General features: G+C 43.9%; 1 protein-coding gene across 2 annotated transcripts in view; it reads right to left on the reverse strand.

The window, feature by feature from the left end:
• The window catches only part of metap1d (methionyl aminopeptidase type 1D (mitochondrial)), a 209,192-nt gene that overhangs the window by 72,670 nt on the left and 116,907 nt on the right, over nt 1-19,615 (reverse strand). For both annotated transcript variants that reach the window (XM_028806296.2, XM_051930684.1), the window contains exon 2: nt 12,209-12,366. In XM_028806296.2, the coding sequence (XP_028662129.1) occupies nt 12,209-12,366 (158 nt within the window). The remainder of the gene's footprint in view (nt 1-12,208; nt 12,367-19,615) is intronic.

The following is a 19,615-nucleotide window of genomic DNA, read 5'->3' on the forward strand; positions in this document are numbered from 1 at the left end:
GACTTGAATCTGATTGAACATCTCTGGAGAGATCTTAAAATGGCTGTGCACCGACGCTTCTCATCCAACCTGATGGAGCTTAAGAGGTGCTGCAAAGAGGAATGGGCGAAACTGGCCAAGGATAGGTGTGTCCAGCTTGTGGCATCATATTCAAAAAGACTTGAGGCTGGAATTGCTGCCAAAGGTGCATCGACAAAGTATTGAGCAAAGGCTGTGAATACTTATGTACATGGGATTTCTCAGTTTTTTTATTTTTAATAAATTTGCAAAAACCTCAAGTAAACTTTTTTTATGTTGTCATTATGGGGAATTGTGTGCAGAACTCTGAGGAAAAAAATGAATTTAATCCATTTTGGAATAAGGCTGTAACATAACAAAATGTGGAAAAAGTGATGCGCTGTGAATACTTTCCGGATGCACTGTATATAGTTGTTTCTGTTCCTTTGCAGCTTAACTCACTGTTATATTCCCAAACCATTCCAGAACTTTCCTGGCCTTGTGGTATGGAGCTTCACTTCACTGAAAGCTTTCATCTGTAGAGGAGTATACTGCAGCCAAGATGGAATCCATTTGAATACGCTGATAAGCTGCGTTCTTCACATGTGTATTTCTATTCATGTGTAAAGGACCCCAAAATGTGTCACAGGCTACACCATTACAGTGCCTCGCATGCAGTCATCGATTCATGCAGATTTAAGTCATATCCTGTGTCTCCAATCAGTCTGAATCAGCAGGAAATGGGACTCAACAAGTTAGGCCATGTTTTTTAATCCTCCAGCATTGAGTTAATTTATTTTGTCCAGTACAGCCATTAGGTTTCTCTTTGCCAAAAGTGGGTTTGCGGTTGCCAACATGGTGCCACAAGTTTTCTGTTGTGGTATACCTCCCTCTGTTGTACTCGGCGGCTGCTGACTTACTGAAGCCTCTGTAGGCCGAGGTTACTACAGGACAGCTTTCGGGTGCACATTTTATAGTTGCTGGACCATTCTGAAAACATGAGTGACACTGCTGTGCAGAACTGCGGTCCCAGGTACATTAAATATCATTGTAGTTCTTTGTTTAATGTTCCCTGATTTGTCGTGGAATCACACCACGAGCCATCCCAAGTCACATGTTTTGCACTGTAGTAACATCTGACAGCCAGCCGTGAACCCAACATGTCTGGATTATAAAGGCTCTCAGAAGCAGTTTCTCAATACCGAGAAGAACAGAAGAGCTTCCAGTCTTTTTCTCCCAATCCTGCCATCTACGCTAAGTGTTTTGTTGTGGCTGTTTTCAGGCAGCAAGGTAACCTTTACGTTTATGTCCTGAGACATGCTGTTTACTCTGAATCCAGTGATTCCCTATGTGGATGAGTGATAGACTGTGCTGACATCACTCATAATGAGTGCTTAACCCTTAAACCGTCGCAACCGGCTATAGTCAGTTCCCAAAGCAATTTGTTAGCATGCTGGAGCAGAGTATATTTGGTGATGTTCACTCATTGAACGCCGCAACCGGCTATAATCCGTTCCCAGTGCAATTTGCCAGCACGCCGGAGCTGATCAGTTTGTGCCGTACATTCGTTGAGCAGCCAGCTCATGACCACTGGCGCCCCCTAGCGAATCAGTAACACTGTCCCTGGGATTCAGCCGCTGCACTAGACTAGCGTAGCTAAGCATCAGCGTTTACCTCTGTGTGCTTGCGTGCAGCCAATTCAAGCACAGTTGGCTCGGTGATTTACTCAATTTCATCAATGGCGTCAGTTGCACCTTGTACATATAATAAAATATATATTTTTTTTATTATACTTTTTACAGTTCATTGGCAGTGTGTAAAATGAACAGTGTTGCAGTAATTGTGATGCTCTTTGCATGAAAAACATGTCTTCCATTAAAATTTCACTTTTTCTTATTGAATTGTGACGTTTCCTTAAAACATGCAGCAAAAAAAGTATTTGGCATCCCTGGTGCATTAACCCCCCAAGTATGTGGCAGTTGAAGGGTTAAGTGGATAGGATCTTTGAGTGTGTGTTAAATTTAGGGTGTTAAGAGTAGACCAGTCCAAAAACAACTGAAATTACGTGCCACATTATGTTCTGTGTACATGTTGTGTATCTTTTAATCATACTGTACAGTAATCCCTCCTCCATCGCGGTGGTTGCTTTCCAGAGCCACCCGCGAAATAAGAAAATCCGCGAAGTAGAAACCATATGTTTATATGGTTATTTTTATATTGTCATGCTTGGGTCACAGATTTGCGCAGAAACACAGGAGGTTGTAGAGAGACAGGAACGTTATTCAAACACTGCAAACAAACATTTGTCTCTTTTTCAAAAGTTTAAACCGTGCCCCATGACAAGACAGAGATGACAGTTCCGTCTCACAATTAAAAGAATGCAAACATATCTTCCTCTTCAAAGGAGTGCGCGTCAGGAGCACAGAATGTCAGAAAGACAGAGAAAGCAAACAAATCAATAGGGCTGTTTGGCTTTTAAGTATGCGAAGCACTGCGGCACAAAGCTGTTGAAGGCGGCAGCTCACACCCCCTCCGTCAGGAGCAGACAACGAGACAGAGAGAGAGATAGAGAGAGACAGAGAAAAACAAACAAGCAAAAATCAATACGTGCCCTTCGAGCTTTTAAGTATGTGAAGCACCGTGCAGCATGTCGCTTCACGAAGCAGCTGCACAGAAGGTAGCAAAGTGAAGATAATCTTTCAGCATTTTTAGACGAGCGTCCGTATCGTCTAGGTGTGCGAACAGCCCCCCTGCTCAATCCCCCTACGTCAGGATCAGAGAAAGTCAGCGCAAAAGAGAGAGAGAGAAAAGTAAGTTGGGTTTCTTCTCAGCCATCTGCCAATAGCGTCCCTTGTATGAAATCAACTGGGCAAACCAACTGAGGAAGCATGTACAAGAAATTAAAAGACCCATTGTCCGCAGAAATCCGTGAACCAGCAAAAAATCTGCGATATATATTTAAATATGCTTACATATAAAATCCGCGATAGAGTGAAGCCGCGAAAGGCGAAGCGCGATATAGCGAGGGATCACTGTATTTGCAATTATTGTATTTGCCTCAGTAGCACAGTGGTGCAGTGCGGCTGCTTCACAAATCCACCATCCAGGGTTTGAATCCCACGTCCAGTCATTGTATTTCTCAAGTTGTTCTCTTTGTGTCTGTGTTGGGTGTTCTCTGGTCTTCCTCCCATATCCTATTAGATGTAGAGGTTGGCTTAAATGGCGATTTCAAATTTAGCCCTGTGGGTGCATGATGAGTGGGTCCTACAAATGACTACCACTTCATTCAGGGTCTGTTCCTTTTTTTCACCCACTGATCTCCAACTAGGCCCATGCGAACCAGAACTGGATTAAGCAAGTTTAAGAATGGAATGTTATGTCACATATATCTGCTGGACTCGTGAGACAAAGTGCATTTGAAATGGACTCACACTTATATGCTCTGTCTCTTCTGGGGTCTGATGTATCACGAGCTGCACAGCAGCAACTCAATGGTCCTACTGTATGTTCCCAGATACAGTGGAGATGACTCCAACCAATCAGAAGACCCATGTAGCCTTTAAGTCCCGCCTCTTCTGGCTTTGGAGCTTCTTAAATTCCATGCCTGAGACTCAGGTTATCATTTGTGGAAAGCAAGGGAGCAAGAAATGTCTCAGTGACAAAACTGGACAATTTTTTCTGTTTTCCCTTTTCTTCCTCTTGAAATTAAATGGGGTTGCTTGGAGTGCCCCAGCTCTTTCTGACAAATTATCCTACAGCACCTATAAAACGTTACAGTACATAAAGTGCCTGTAATAAGTTTTCACTTTGTACTTTTCTAAAACATTGGGTTGGATTTGGCTTTTATGACACCGATCAACAAAAAAAAGCTCTTTAATGTCAAAGTGAAAACAGATCTCAGCAAAGTGGCCTAAATTAATTACAAATATAAAACACAAAATAATCGATCCCATATGTATGCACTCCTTTAATATGATATACCTCAATCATCACTGGTACAGCAGAGTGGCTTTAGAAGTTCCAGAATTAGTTCAATGGAGGTCACCTGCCTGGTGTTTCAAATGACTGTCGTCTAAATGCTCCTGTATGTGGAAGGTCCATCTTGTGGTCAGAATGGTGGGCTAAACCTCTGTGACAGGCGGCCGAGTCCCATGCCTGGCCAGGACGCCCCTTCTGTATATGTTCCGGGGGAGCAGCTATGGACATCTCACTACCTCCCCCGGGACGCTTGGTGGCAGCCTCCCTGGCTGACGATGGTGCCTCAGTTTCCCGCAGGGTTTCATGGGAGATGGAGTTCTCCACAACCCTGTGGGCAGCTGGGGTGGCCACCAGGGGGTGCTGCATGGAGCCAGGAACCCACCTGGACATCTCTGCAGCCCCACCCGAAAGTGCAATTAGCCCCAGGTAATCAAGCACCTGGAGCACTTCCGGGTGGGCTATAAAAAGGGCCAGCATGCACCACTCAGGAGCCAGAATCGGGAGGAAGAGGGCGAGGTTGCCTGGGAGGAGTGGTGGTGCCAAGGTGGAGTGCTTATGGGACTGTGTTGTGGCTGGAGGGATTATGGGGAAGACGTGCCCTCCAGCTGAAGAAAAATAAAGAAACTGTTTATTTTACACGTGCCTCTGCGTAAGTCTGTGCCGGGTCGGGCGCTATATAGCACCTTTTCTACACCTCACAATGAAGTTAACAGAACACTCCAATGAACTTGTTGAACGAGGATTGAAATGCACAAGTCAGGGGATTTCAGGTCAGGTCAAGTTGGGGAGCATGCACTGGTACAGCGCGTTGCCACACCCACCACACAACAGAACAGCACGGGATCCTGGTTGGCAACCCCCCAGCAGACACGCGGTCCAGTGTCACTCCCACCGAAATGACCCTCAATCTGCCGCAGCCAGGTGTTATGTGGGCGACCCCTTGGCCTGGTCCAGCCACTCGGGTCCCCAACAATGAGGATCTTATGAGCTGGATCACCCTCGGGGAAACGCACCACATGGCCGTAGTGCCGTAACTGATGCTCCATCACAGTGCAGGTTATGTGCCTCATTCAGGACTCCATAAACAACACAAAGTCAAACCAGCGGTACCCAAGGATTCTCTGATGAGACATAGTACTGAAAGAGTCCAGTCTTCATCTCAGGTCAGTGGATAGCAACCAAGTCTTGCAACTGCATATCAAAACAGGAAGCACCAGGACTCTAAAGACTTGGACCTTTGTCCTTTGGCACAGATATCAGGAGCATGTGGTAATAGTGGATCCAAGGCTCCGAAAAAATGGCATTTTTTTTTTTTTTAAATCATCCGTTAGCCATGTCAGTCTCCGAGGGCGCGCTCGCGCATCCACGGGGAGTTAATGAGGTAATTGGGGTGAGACAAACCTGCACAATTGGGTTCTTTCCCAATTGCTTCATGGGTGGAGGCAATAGGAAGTGGTCACTCAAGCTGAGCGATCTCAAGGAGCTGGAGTGACCAAGAAGATGGTTGGCTCGCCACTTAAGGCCAGGAAGGTAGCGGGAGTCAGGAAGGCTTGGGAGACTGAGCCCCAGTGTGAGTGCCCTGGTCGTTGGGGAGCTCAGGGGATGGAAGGCTACAGGACCAGGAGGAGGGCCAGCTGCACCTGCTGATAGGGCGACTCCCCCGTTGCAAGGCCCGTATGAGAGCCAGCTAAAAGAAGAAGGCACCGGACTTTTAAAAAATGACAGCTTCCAGCCTGTTGATTTTCACCTCGTTTTAAAGGATTATTTATTGATTTTTAACCTCCACTTATTACACCTGTTTTTATGGATTGTTTTGAAGCACTGCACTGTGGATACTGTTTTGGTTTTGTTTGGTTTTTGTTTTAATAAAAGCACTAACACTTTTACACCATCCCCTTGCTACAAGTGTGATTTGTCCCCATCTGCCAGTCATCCGGTTATATTGTCAATGGTGTCGGGTTCGAGAGGCTTCCAAATGGGAAGAGGGAGCATGGGGCAGGACCCACACTGTCACAGAGCGCCATACACCACTTTCCAGCGACTTCATGACCCCCCCCCCCCCCCCACCTCATCCCATGCTCTCACTACTGACTTCATAGGAAGAGTCAACAGCGAGATGAATGTCGCTGCCAAGGTAAGTAAACCTCTCAACAAGAAAATATTCAAGTCACTGAACATCCAGTTAAATCACTACTTAATGAGCTCCATTGGGGGGACAATGACTTTAAAGAGGCATTAGGTCAGAGCGAGACAAAGGCCACAACTGGATTTCTGCTGTTCCCTAATACGTAACATGATGCCAGTGGCAAGGGAGTGGGGGTCATTGGCATGACGCTGGAGGGCATGTCATGTGTCAGTGTTGCCAGGCACTATTAAGCCACCCCAGTGTGCTAAGGTTGACCATCCAGAATGTGGCCTGTCTCTGTCAAGTGATCACAGCAGAGCAAGACTGAAACATCCGACCTGCTCTTCTTGTGGTTACTAAAACTGCCAGCAGACAAGCTGGTCACATCAGTAACAGAGAAGTGAGTGCCATGCTCCATGAGGCTGGCCTTAGATCAAGACCCTCTGCTCACACCAACTACAGCACGACAAGGTGAGACCACACACACCTGCTTTGGTCACAACTGTCCTGGACATTGAATGCTGGTGTGCAGGTGGAGTCTTGGCCTGCCTTCGATCCCGACCTTAAACCCACAGAGCACCTTTGGGATGCCCAACATCAAGGGGCGCGACTCTTTACAATGGCCTGCAGCTTCATCAGGCCCTGAGCAAACGTTTGAGAAGGCTCAGCGTGTTACCAGCTGGCGGCTGTGACAGGTGGTCACTCAAGACACCAAAGGACGGCCAGGAAACTGCTGTTCAAGTTTACAGATGTTGCTGTATGTGTGTCGTTGCACCATTTTGTTTTCCTATTCTCCTTATCTGTTGCTTGTTAATTCAGCATTGGACCGGCACCACATCCAGGGTTGGTGCTGATGCTGGCAGGATGAGCCCAAGCATCCCATCATGTGTTCAAGAGCTCTGGTGTAATAAGGACTCATACATCATTGTTTCCACTTTGACACGCCATGCTATAGACTGTGTGCTCATCAGCGAATTCAATTTCTATTAAACAGCATTAAAATCCCCATTAGAATTAATCCTGAAAAAGCCCAAGAGGAGGTAAATATTTGAAAGCCCCTCTCTACACTATTAGAGTTGTAAGAATAAATGGTGTCAGTTAAGCATAATGACTTGGTGTGGAAGAATAAAAAACATTTAACGTGGACCCCCTACAGGCACAGAGCTAATCTCCTGAGCCCAGTGGGGATATTATCAATTACAGTTATGAATAGTAAAGTACAATGTCAAAAAAATCCAAAACATCACATTCTGGCTACCTGATATGATTACAACAACCACTCCATAACACATCACGTGTTAACTGTTGATGTTAGGATCAAAATGAAGTGAAGTGAAAGCGTTTAGGTTTTATTAATGCAAATGTAACATTATGGAGAGTCATGGGGGTGCAGTGGCTAGAGCTGCCGCCCCACTGCTCCAGAGCCTTGGCCTGGTCACTGTCTCGGTGGGCTTTTCTATGGCTACACACTTTTCCTCTCATGTCCCACAGAGATGTGGCTTACGTCAAATGACTGTTCGAAATCAGTCCAGTTGTGTATATTGTGCCCAACCGGGACGCCTAGAGGATGTGAAGACCAGGAGAGAGGCAAAACCTCCCCCGGGACACAAGAGGGCGCTTGGATGGTTTATGGACTGCAGCACTTCCACCACACCAGGAAGTGCTGCCGGATGATTATCAAGGAGCAACTGGAGCACATACGGGTACAACATAAAAGGGGCCGCATCACTCGATTCTGAGAGCCGGAGTCGGGAGGTGGAGGACAGAGCTTGCGAAAGGGAGGAGTAGAGGCGGCAGAAGAGAGAAAAAGGAAAAAGAAAGAATAGAGAAGTAGAAAAGGACGAGTTATTGTTAGTGATTTGAGCACTGTGTAAGGTGCTGTGTGCTGAATTGGAGAATAATACAATACATTTTATTTTTGTGTAGCCCAAAATCACACAAGAAGTGCCGCAATGGGCTTCAACAGGCCCTGCCTCTTAACAGCACCCCAGCCTTGACTCTCTAAGAAGACAAGGAAAAACTCTTGTAGGGTAAAAAATGGAAGAAACCTTGGGAAAGGCAGTTCAAAGAGAGACCCCTTTCCAGGTAGGTGGGGCGTGCAGTAGGTGTCAAAAGAAGGGGGTCAATACAATACAATACACAGAACAGAACAGAATAAAATAAGAACTAAAAGCGTGAGTTTTTGTAAGTGTGCCTCTTGTGTCTGTCTGTGTTGGGTTGGGTGGCTGGCACGCCCCCCACAGATGTCACAATATGTATGTGGGTGTGTGTATGTGTGTGTGTATACATGTATGAGGGTGTTGTGCTCTCCTGCATCAAGCAAAGCACAAAAATTGTTGTGTACCGACTGCACAGAGCACAAGTCGCTTTCAACAGAGATAGAATCATAAGAATATAATAACTTGCTAAAACAACATTTACTAGTGCCACCTAGGACGCGAGACAAAAATCACAGCGAAAATGTTAGAAACTGAAAAAAAATCAACACAGCCAAAGCCAACGTAAATCTTAGTCAAGGGACAGAAACCAGGGATTGTTTTTAAATGCTCCAACAAAACTGCTAGGCATTAAGTTGTATCCACAAACTTGGACGACGAATGCTCTGTGTTACTGGTTTACGAGTCATCATTCTGATCATTCTACATTTGGCGCAAATCAGGGAAACGTCAGCTGGCAACCCATGAACACGTCACTAGCTACAGGTGCTAAGGATAGTGCTGCCGTTGTGGGAGAACACATTCACTTTAAACACCATTAACGCATTAACGTATCAGACACAAAAAACAATGTAACAACCTGATGTCTTCACTTCTAACACCCTTGAAACAAAGTTTCAGTTACTTTTAGAGGTTGGTATAAAAGACCTAAAATAAACATTGCATGAAGATAGGATGTAGGCAACCAAAACATCAAACACTAGAACGGCCTTTAATTCTGGTCTGAGCCTACTGGACAGGCTACACCCCTACACTGTGTAGGCTAAACACACAAAGAATTACTAAAAAGATAATACAAATTTCTGACTTGGCTAAAGATAAGAGATCAGCCACAGTGAGGCACTATAATGGTGGATCGGTGTTGGTATAGAGTCTGCGTAACGTATGAAAATAACAAAAGAAAAAACTGTAAAACCAAAACCAACTTCTTGAATATTGTATATTTTTTTAATTTTATACTAAGGGGTTCACCCCCCTGCTCGCATTGCTCACCAACCCCCTGGCCTGCGCTACACGCCAGCCACTTCACGTCTCTGCCACTCACGTTGTGAAGAGGGGGGCTGAACGCACCCCAAGGGGACACGGTCGCTCCTCTGAAACCCCCTCTTAAATGGTGATACAATGGGAAACAAATACAGTTTTTTACCTCCTCTTTGCTCGATCAGCTGCTGGCTTGCTGCTGCTGCTGCCATGCCATGTGATCTGCATCTGATCTGCGGCGCTTCGAACATTTAAAAGCCTGTACAGCAGCTGTCCTACTCTTTGCCTTTTATTTCCAGCCACAGGGCGTGGTTAAATCTTTTATCACGAAGTCACGTCTCGCGGGACGTGAGTTCTTGATATTTTTTATTTTATAATTTAAAAACGGAATAAGAATCTGAAAATCTAACAATATCACATTCAAGTTTGATAAACTCTGAAAAGAATGATACCAAACATATATACAGTGCATCTGGAAAGTATTCACAGCGCATCACTTTTTCCACATTTTGTTATGTTACAGCCTTATTCCAAAATGGATTAAATTCATTTTTTTCCTCAGAATTCTACACACAACACCCCGTAATGACAACATAAAACAAGTTTACTTGAGATTTTTGCAAATTTATTAAAAATAAAAAAATTGAGAAAGCACATGTACATAAGTATTCACAGCCTTTGCCATGAAGCTCAGAATTGAGCTCAGGTGCATCCTGTTTCTCCTGATCATCCTTGAGATGTTTCTGCAGCTTCATTGGAGTCCACCTGTGGTAAATCCAGTTGATTGGACATGATTTGGAAAGGCACACACCTGTCTATATAAGGTCCCACAGTTGACAGTTCATGTCAGAGCACAAACTAAGCATGAAGTCAAAGGAATTGTCTGTAGACCTCTGAGACAGGATTGTCTCGATGCACAAATCTGGGGGAAGGTTACAGAAACATTCTGCTGCTTTGAAGGTCCCAATGAGCACAGTGGCCTCCATCATCCGTAAGTGGAAGAAGTTCGAAACCATCAGGACTCTTCCTAGAGCTGGCCGGCCATCTAAACTGAGTGATCGGGGGAGAAGGGCCTTAGTCAGAGAGGTGACCAAGAACCTGATGGTCTCTCTGTCAGAGCTCCAGAGGTCCTCTGTGGAGAGAGGAGAACCTTCCAGAAGGACGACCATCTCTGCAGCAATCCATCAATCAGGCCTGTATGGTAGAGTGGCCAGACGGAAGCCACTCCTTAGTAAAAGGCACATGGCAGCCCGCCTGGAGTTTGCCAAAAGGCACCTGAAGGACTCTCAGACCATGAGAAAGAAAATTTTCTGGTCTGATAAGACAAAGATTAAACTTTTTGGTGTGAATGCCAGGAATTACGTTTGGAGGAAACCAGGCACCGCTCCTCACCAGGCCAATACCATCCCTACAGTGAAGCATGGTGGTGGCAGCATCATGCTGTGGGGATGTTTTTCAGTGGCAGGGACAGGGAGACTAGTCAGGATAAAGGGAAAGATGACTGCAGCAATGTACAGAGACATCCTGGATGAAAATCTGCTCCAGAGCGCTCTTTGACCTCAGACTGGGGCGACGGTTCATCTTTCAGCAGGACAACGACCCTAAGCACACAGCCAAGATATCAAAGGAGTGGCTTCAGGACAACTCTGTGAATGTCCCTGAGTGGCCCAGCCAGAGCCCAGACTTGAATCCGATTGAACATCTCTGGAGAGATCTTAAAATGGCTGTGCACCGACGCTTCTCATCCAACCTGATGGAGCTTGAGAGGTGCTGCAAAGAGGAATGGGCGAAATTGGCCAAGGATAGGTGTGCCAAGCTTGTGGCATCATATTCAAGTAAAGCAAAGTATTGAGCAAAGGCTGTGAATACTTATGTACATGGGATTTTGCAGTTTTTTTATTTTTAATAAATTTGCAAAAGCCTCAAGTAAACTTTTTTCATGTTGTCATTATGGGGTGTTGTGTGTAGAATTCTGAGGAAAAAAATGAATTTAATCCATTTTGGAATAAGGCTGTAACATAACAAAATGTGGAAAAAGTGATGCGCTGTGAATACTTTCCAGATGCACTGTATGTAGGTTTTAAAATAAGCCAGATTTAAAGTGTGACAAAAAACGTGACACAAAAACGTTGCACTTTTAGGCTTAGGACTCCATATATATATATATATATATATATATATATATATATATATATATATATATATATATATATATAGTAGATTTTAATATATATTATAAAGAAATCAAAAAGGAGTATAAAAAGCAATGCAAGAGCAAAAACGCAAAGACATCCAATTAAAACATAAACTGAGAAACAGTGCTGGCAAATGTAAGGGGGGGTGGGTCAAAAATCAGAAGATTAGTAGAATTAACCCAAATATAAAAATCAAGAAACGGGCAACCAAACTAAGCTGCCGTGCCAATGCCGTTACTCTCTCCTCAGGTTTGACTTTAAAACTGCTGGCGCATGCCAGTACCCCAGCTGTCTAAATGGGTGTGCCCGCCTCATTGGGCTCCAAAAAAAGGAGGCTGGGCAGATAATAAAAAAAAACACAACATACTTTCTTAACATAACAGAGCAAAATTAATAAACAATACAAAGAAAATCACGTTTAAATAAAGCAAAGAAGATGACAAAAAAACAATTAATGACAAAATCTAAAAAATTATATTTGAATACCAACAACAAGATTAAAAAAAATCCATATGCTTGAGTCAGGGCAGTAACTCTGGCTGTGTGTGCCTTCGGTGATGTACAAGACTGATTGGTTCCCGTGCTGTGCGTTGTGTGAATGAGGATATCAAGATGGCTGCTACTACTGCCATTATTTGGTGATTAATTCAGATATTCAGTTGTAGTTGTCACTGTTCCCTGGTCAGCTCTATCAAAATGCAGTAGAAACACGGTACCTCTGGGACAGGCTGCGCTGGTCTCACTACATCTGGTCTGACCACACTGTAGGTGGACTTCTGCTGCTTGTGCCAGAAGAAGGATCTTTGCAGATGTGTAAGGAGATTTGGTCTCCAGTTCCATGCCAGTTGGCCATTTGTTTGCTGCCATACAAAACCTAAAGAAACAAATGAAAACAATAAATACAGTACAGTAAACATAACATTAACAATTAGCACTGGGGCGAGCAGCCATGGTGAGTGTGGACCAAACATGGAATTATAAGGACATCTCAGTCACCATCAGACAAAGACTGATTTCTGCCATCGTGTTCCCAATCACAACATATGGTTGCAAGACATGGAGACTTATTAAAACAGATAGAAGAATAATCTATGCCTTTGAGCTGTGGTGCTGGAGAAGACTTCTACGAATCCCATGGACAGCTAAGATCACCAACAGTGAGGTTCCTGATCATGTATACCCAGAGTTGTCCCTGGAAGGCAAGATCACCAGCCAAAAACTGACATATTTTGGACATGTGATGTGGACAAATTCACTAGAAAAAGAGGTGCTACTCAGAATGGTCAGTAGTAAAAGGATGCAAGGGAGACCAAATACCCACTGGCTGGATACCACCAAGAATGACACGGTAAAGAACATCAAGCCATTGAAAGAAGCCGTTTGAAACAGAGAAAGCATGGCGAGGACTGGTCTACAGAGTAACCAAGGGTCAGACATGACTGAATGGATAGAAAGAGAGAGAGAGAAAAAGAGAAACATATTGTAGTATGAGCATTGTCACACATACGTATTATGTACAGTGAAAATTTTCATACTAACTTGCAAGAGAACGTAATGGAAAAAATGAGAAATGACTGGGAGATACACAGTCAAGGAGCGGGTCATAGTCAAATTACAGAGATTTGTATATATATATAGTTTTTATTTTTATAAAGATTCTTCATCTGCCTTTTATTATACAGCCAGAGGTTTACGGTTATCCTCTCCCTCTATGAACATTTGCTAATTTAATTTGGAACTTGAGGCCAGTTTCCCCATTTTGAGGTCCTACTCCCTCTCAAGCCAGCAGGACAGACTCGGGACCTGGCCGGATTAAGTGTGCCTCTGCTGGGTGTGCCACTGAGGATACTGGCCTGCTCTCTAACCATCATGGAGGCCCATGTGAGACTGTGGAAGAGAACTCCTGCACATTAACAAACTCCACTCATTACCAAACCTGCTTAATCCTATTAATGCTCCATGGGGAGAGGAAGGGTTGGGCATGGATTGTTAGGTTTCAGGCAGAATTCCTTAAGTTTGGGGTTCAAAGTCTTATTAAATATCTGCTTTGTTCAATTTTGATTCTGTGGTTTATGTTAATATTTTCATTTACTTAGTTTCTGTGTATCTCTGTATCTTTTGCTGTGCTCAGTGTGTTTTGTGGGAGATTCCCCAAGTGCTAGGACCACCTGCCCATCACTGCTAGGGACTGCCTTTAGCCCCATTAAGGGGAGGATTTCCCACAGTTCCTGGTGGTTCATTTTGAGGTGAGTTGGTGAGTTATTTCTGCTGTGACTTTCTGATCATTTTGTGATTTTTTTGACCTACTTGCTCTGTTTTTCGATTTTGCTGGATTTGCATTTGGGACTTGTTTGCCTTGGCTTATTTTACCTTTGCAGACATTCACTGATGTGCCTTTTGTACCGTTTGGAGCTTCACTTTGTAACTTAAATTTTAAGAGTCTATGTGGCCCTCTGTAATACCAGCCGGGGTTTTTGATGGGGATTTCCCCTGTGGAGCAATTCCCGGGATTATAACCCGGCCGGGACGCCTCCTTAATGGAAGGACAGGGGGAGATGGCTTATGAAGGGCTCTATGTCCTTCGAGCTGCTATTTGGCAGCCCTCTTGGGTTGCAAACGGCATCTCATAGGGTTGTATGATAAGTGGTGTTTGTGGGCTCAGCCCTGTTGGGTTCCGGGGGTCCCACGAGGGGCTGCTGCAGGAACTGCTGAGGCCTTTTATACAGGGACGGAAGAACTCTCAGGCCACGATTATGTGACACAAGAAGTACTTCCAGGATTCACAATATAAAGGAACAGCCACATCTTCTGCGGGGAGCCAGAGTGCAAAGCTTGTTAGGAGGAGTGGAGAAGTTAATATACAGAAATTAATATACAGTATCATTTGACTGTTGTCAAAGTTCTGCTCTAGTCAGTGTTTTATTACATACTGACATCTATTAGGTATATGAACGTATACAGTACCATGGCTAAAAAAAATCAAAGTTTTCAAATATTTTTAATTTAATATGTTCCTTCGCACATCACTTATTTATTTCAGGTTCAATTTATTAGAGTAAAACCGAAACTCACGATATGTTAGAAGCTCAGCACTTAGGCGCTTCATTTAATGGAGGCTCTTTGTCTGTCTGGTTGTTCCTCAGCTTTGACTCATCCTCCTTTGCACGCTGGTTGTCTCCGGCTTTTCACAGATCATTGGCGGAGCCCAAATTTTAAGTTGCTTCACTGATAGTTAAAAAAACAATAGATTTTATACAGGGAGATTCATTTAAGAGAGGCCCTGAATATTCTCTTACAACTCCTATTAGGATGAAGCAATCTGAACCAAAAACATACATTCTATACCTTGACATGTGTGTTATCGATTGCATTACATGCAATGCTGGAAGTGGTTTCCATTTTCTGCCAGACACACTTTGACGCAGCGCTCCATGTTCCTGAACATATCGACAAGCATCTTGGGAGGAACAGCAGCAATTTCACGTTGGACGTTTTCCTTCAGATCTCAGTGCGAGGCTTGTTCCGATAGACTTTTCCTTTGAGCAGACCCCAAAGGGAGAAGTCTGGTGTTGTTAGATCTGGCGACGATGGTGGCCAAAGCCCCTTTGAAATTACCCTGTTACTGAAGAAGGACTCCATTTTTGCCATGCTCCTTGCCGATGTGTGACACGTTGGTCCATCTTGCTGGAAGTAATCTTCCGTTAACTCACGATCATCCAGTGAATTCTGACATCACTTAAACAAATTGGTGACCCAACCATGAAGATGCACTGCTCAATACTGTACACCACCATCCTGATGAGAAGTCGAGTGACTGAGTGAAGGGGTACGGGCGGTACGCACCCAGAAGTTGCAAATGGAGGTTAAACATTGCAACGGGTTGTCCGGCGCCTACCTCATCGCTCCGACGCAGGGGCCCCCCGGCTTCTTCAAAGCTCCATATACTGAGGAGCACATTGCACATTGTTATTTGCAGATTGCTTCATCCTAGCAAGAGTTCTTACAGAATAATCGGGGCATCTTTCAAGTGAATCTACCTGTATAATGTCTATGGAATTCTGAACTGTAGTGTTTTCAATTTGGCACACAGGCAGGGAGAAGTAAATTACTGAGGGCCACACGGTGAGTCAATGGTGAGCGGCCAGTTGGTCTTCAGAACAGTCATTGGGTCTGACTTTGGGTTATATGTGGTGTTGGAGAACATTACCTTTAAAAGTAAATTAGTTATATTACTCCTTACATACAAAAAGAAAAGGAACTAACTATCTAACTACCGTATATACTCACTTACAAGTCGGGTCTTGAAACCCGAAAAATCGATCATAAAAATCAGACCCCGACTTATACGCCCGTTCAAAAATGCGACGCTTACAATTTTTTTTCCATCTTCTTGTCTCCTCCAATCACACATCAGTTTCTCAGACACATCGAATTTTGTTGCAGCAGCACAGTTACCAATTTCTTTCGCTTCTTCAATGACATTTAATTTAAAACCAGCTTCATATTCTCTTTTGATCGAACGCTCCATCGTAGACAAGGGATGCTTCTACGATAAAGGTGTATGAGGGTGTGAGATACAAAAAACACAAATCAGTGCAAACATCACTTCAGAATAGTTTGGGTATTAACTGTGTGGTCAAGTAGGCACAATAGAGAGGGTTTAGGAGCACACGCTGACACGCAGATAGAAGATAAAAGGCTGTGTGCTCCGTGGTTACTCTCTCAGGTGGGCATTAGCAAATCATAATCTCTTGGACCAATAGCGTGAGTTTTACGCATTCGACTTATATGACCAACATTATAAAATACCGGAAAGTATACGGTAAAATCGAGTCCTGGCTTATCCGCGGGAGAACTTATCTGCAAGTATAAACGGTATCTAAGAAAAGGAACTAACTATGTATTATATGATAAAACACTAAGGTCTATGTGTCTCCAGTCCCTAAGAGCAGTTTAGCTTTAATATGATTGGACAGTTTGGCTTTGGTGATGCAATTGAAATAAGAAGTGTGAATGTCAGACACAGAAGGAGGAGTAAAGGCGTATGACACACACTGAGAGTCTCCTTTATTTTTGGCATTCGGTACTCTGTATTAATCCCTGAGGAGAAACTGTCTTTTTGCACGGCCTTTAGAGGTCAGAGTTGCAGGGTCAGCCATTGTTAAGCAGGCCTGGAGCGATTTTCAGGTTAAGGGCTATGCTCAAGGGCCCAACAGAATAGAAAACCAGACAGCAAGGCCCCACCAGAACAATGACAGAGCTTTACAGGAATGAGTGCCGGTCGAGAGAGTTTCAGACACACGTGGATATCGAGGAAAGGTGCTGAAGGTACATGAGATAAGATATATCAAGAGATCTCAAGTAGTTTTAAATTAAATTATTACCTGTCTTTGTCAGGTACCATGGCTAGTGTTATATAGGTACTCATGACAAAATGTAATGCATTACCAACAATGCATTACTTTCTTTTCTTTGCGTGAAATCTATACAAATAGTAAGCCCATACAAGAGTCTTCACCAAGCTGCCCAGAAACACGCCCAAATCAGAATTAACATCCATCATGCTTTTCCAACCCCACAGGTAGCCCCTTAAGATTCACGATGCGCCACCAGATGCCACAGATTGAACGTACCTAAAACAAATAGCTGGATTAATACTAAACGGATGCTGTATTTATAAGTTTCTGTTACTGGATTGCATGCAGCACACTCTTTTCCGATTGGCTGTGTGACTGAGCCCTGCAAAGGCCTGGCGTACGTCTACCATGCCAGCGTCTTGCCTTACACCGAGTGCTGCTGCCATAATCATTGGTCCCCAGTGACCATAAACTGGGCTGAATAAGTCTACCCCTCAGCATATGCAGGGTTCAATGTATACTAATATTTTTTCTTCAGTTCTTTCACAGAATTGCATGTTGTGCACCTGCGTAACTTCTTCCTCTCTTCTAGCTGTAACCAGAAGGCCAGAGCACACATGTCCAGTGTTACTAAAAAAAAAAAAACACAAAATATATATATATTTTTTTTGGAGTGTTGGGAAATGGATTCAGTCGTAATGCAGTAATGCATATCTGATTGTTTAAAGTAATGCAGGTACTTTTCTTTTAGTGGAATAAGTATTGCATTACACTGCTTCATTGCTCCGACTACGTAACGTACATTTCTTTGTGCCACCCTCAGCACTGGATAAAGGTGACTTTTCCACCCACATCCCCAAAGTCATGGCTGTTTGGAGACATTAAACTGACCCCAGGAGAGTGGAGATGTAGACATGATTGGCTCCTGCAATGGACTGGCACCCGGTTTGATCATGCCTTGTACCTATTGTCCACTTTGTCCGGTATCAAGATAAAGTCATGTGTGTTTTACATTATTATTTTTCATGTCTTTATACTCTGTGGTGGGTTGGCACCCTGCCCTGGATTGGTTCCCTGCCTTGTGCCCTGTGTTGGCTGGGATTGGCTCCAGCAGACCTCCGTGACCCTGTGTTCGGATTCAGCGGGTTGGACAATGGATGGATGTCTTTATACTATTTTTATTATTTTCAGCACTAAGCAAGTTAGGAAATGACTGACTGACTGTTGTTGGATTATTTTTGCCCTGTCTAAGGATTCCAATTTGTGGATTATGTTTTTTTGGGACTTTCAGGGCAACACATTTAATGCTTGTGTCGACTCTGTGGACCTTTCCCTGTATTTTGTTTGGTGTTTTACTAATATATCTTATCTTTATGATGATTCTTTGCATGCCCATCTGTGCATAAGCCGAGGTTTCTGCTCCTCCTCCTCCTCTTGAGGGGCTCGTTGTCATTTTCAAGATATTTGGAGGGTAGCTTCCCTCTGAGGCCTGTGAAACCTGTGGCAGGCCACTGGAGTAGAGAGTTTGCCCATCAGAGTGAAGTAAGTCTGGCCAGTAAAGCCTTTGTGGAGGCCTCATTCATGGAGGCTCCAAATTCATGACACACTTCAGCCCCCTTTCAACCAACAATCAGATTAAGTGGGTCTGAGAGGGTGCTGTTACTGATAGGGTGATTGATTCAATTGGCCCTTATTGAGGGAGAGAAGCCTGCAAGGAATTGGGGTCTTCCAGGACAGGATGAAGAAAATGTACACGGTTGCCATTTTCATGCCATCTTTTGGTCTATGACACTGACAGCTGTCAGTACTGTGCGCGGTGGTGTGCTGGGGAGGCAGCATAAAGAAGAAGGACGCCTCACGCCTGGATAAACTGGTGAGGAAGGCAGGCTCTATTGTAGGCATGGAGCTGGACAGTTTGACATCCATGGCAGAGCGACGGGTGCTCAAAAGGCTCCTATCAGTCATGGAGAATCCACTGCATCCACTGAACAGTATCATCTCCAGACAGAGGAGCAGCTTCAGTGACAGACTGCTGTCACTGTCCTGCTCCACTGACAGACTGAGGAGATCGTTCCTCCCCCCCAAACTATGCGACTCTTCAATTCCACCCGGGGGGGTAAACGTTAACATTATACAAAGTTATTGTCTGTTTTTATCTACATTTTTATTACTGTTTAATTTAATGTTTTTTTTTTGTATCAGTATGCTGCTGCTGGAGTATGTGAATTTCCCCTTGGGATTAATAAAGTATCTATCTATCAATCTACTGTACAGTGCATCCGGAAAGTATTCACAGCGCATCACTTTTTCCACATTTTGTTATGTTCCTGCCTTATTCCAAAATGGATTAAATTAATTTTTTTCCTCAGACTTCTACACACAACACCCCATAATGACAACATGAAAAAAGTTTACTTGATGTTTTTGCAAATTTATTACAAATAAAAAAAACTGAGAAAGCACATGTACATAAATATTCACAGCCTTTGTCGTGAAGCTCAAAATTGACCTCAGGTGCATCCTGTTTCTCCTGATCATCCTTGAGATGTTTCTGCAGCTTAATTGGAGTCCACTTGTGGTAAATTCAGTTGACTGGACATGATTTGGAAAGGCACACACCTGTCTATAGAAGGTCCCACAGTTGACAGTTCATGTCAGAGCACAAACCAAGCATGAAGTCAAAGGAATTGTCTGTAGACCTCCGAGACAGGATTGTCTCGAGGCACAAATCTGGGGGAGGTTACAGAAAAATCTCTGCTGCTTTGA

The sequence above is a fragment of the Erpetoichthys calabaricus genome, chromosome 8, assembly GCF_900747795.2.
Source record: "Erpetoichthys calabaricus chromosome 8, fErpCal1.3, whole genome shotgun sequence".
NCBI classification, from domain to species: domain Eukaryota; kingdom Metazoa; phylum Chordata; class Cladistia; order Polypteriformes; family Polypteridae; genus Erpetoichthys; species Erpetoichthys calabaricus.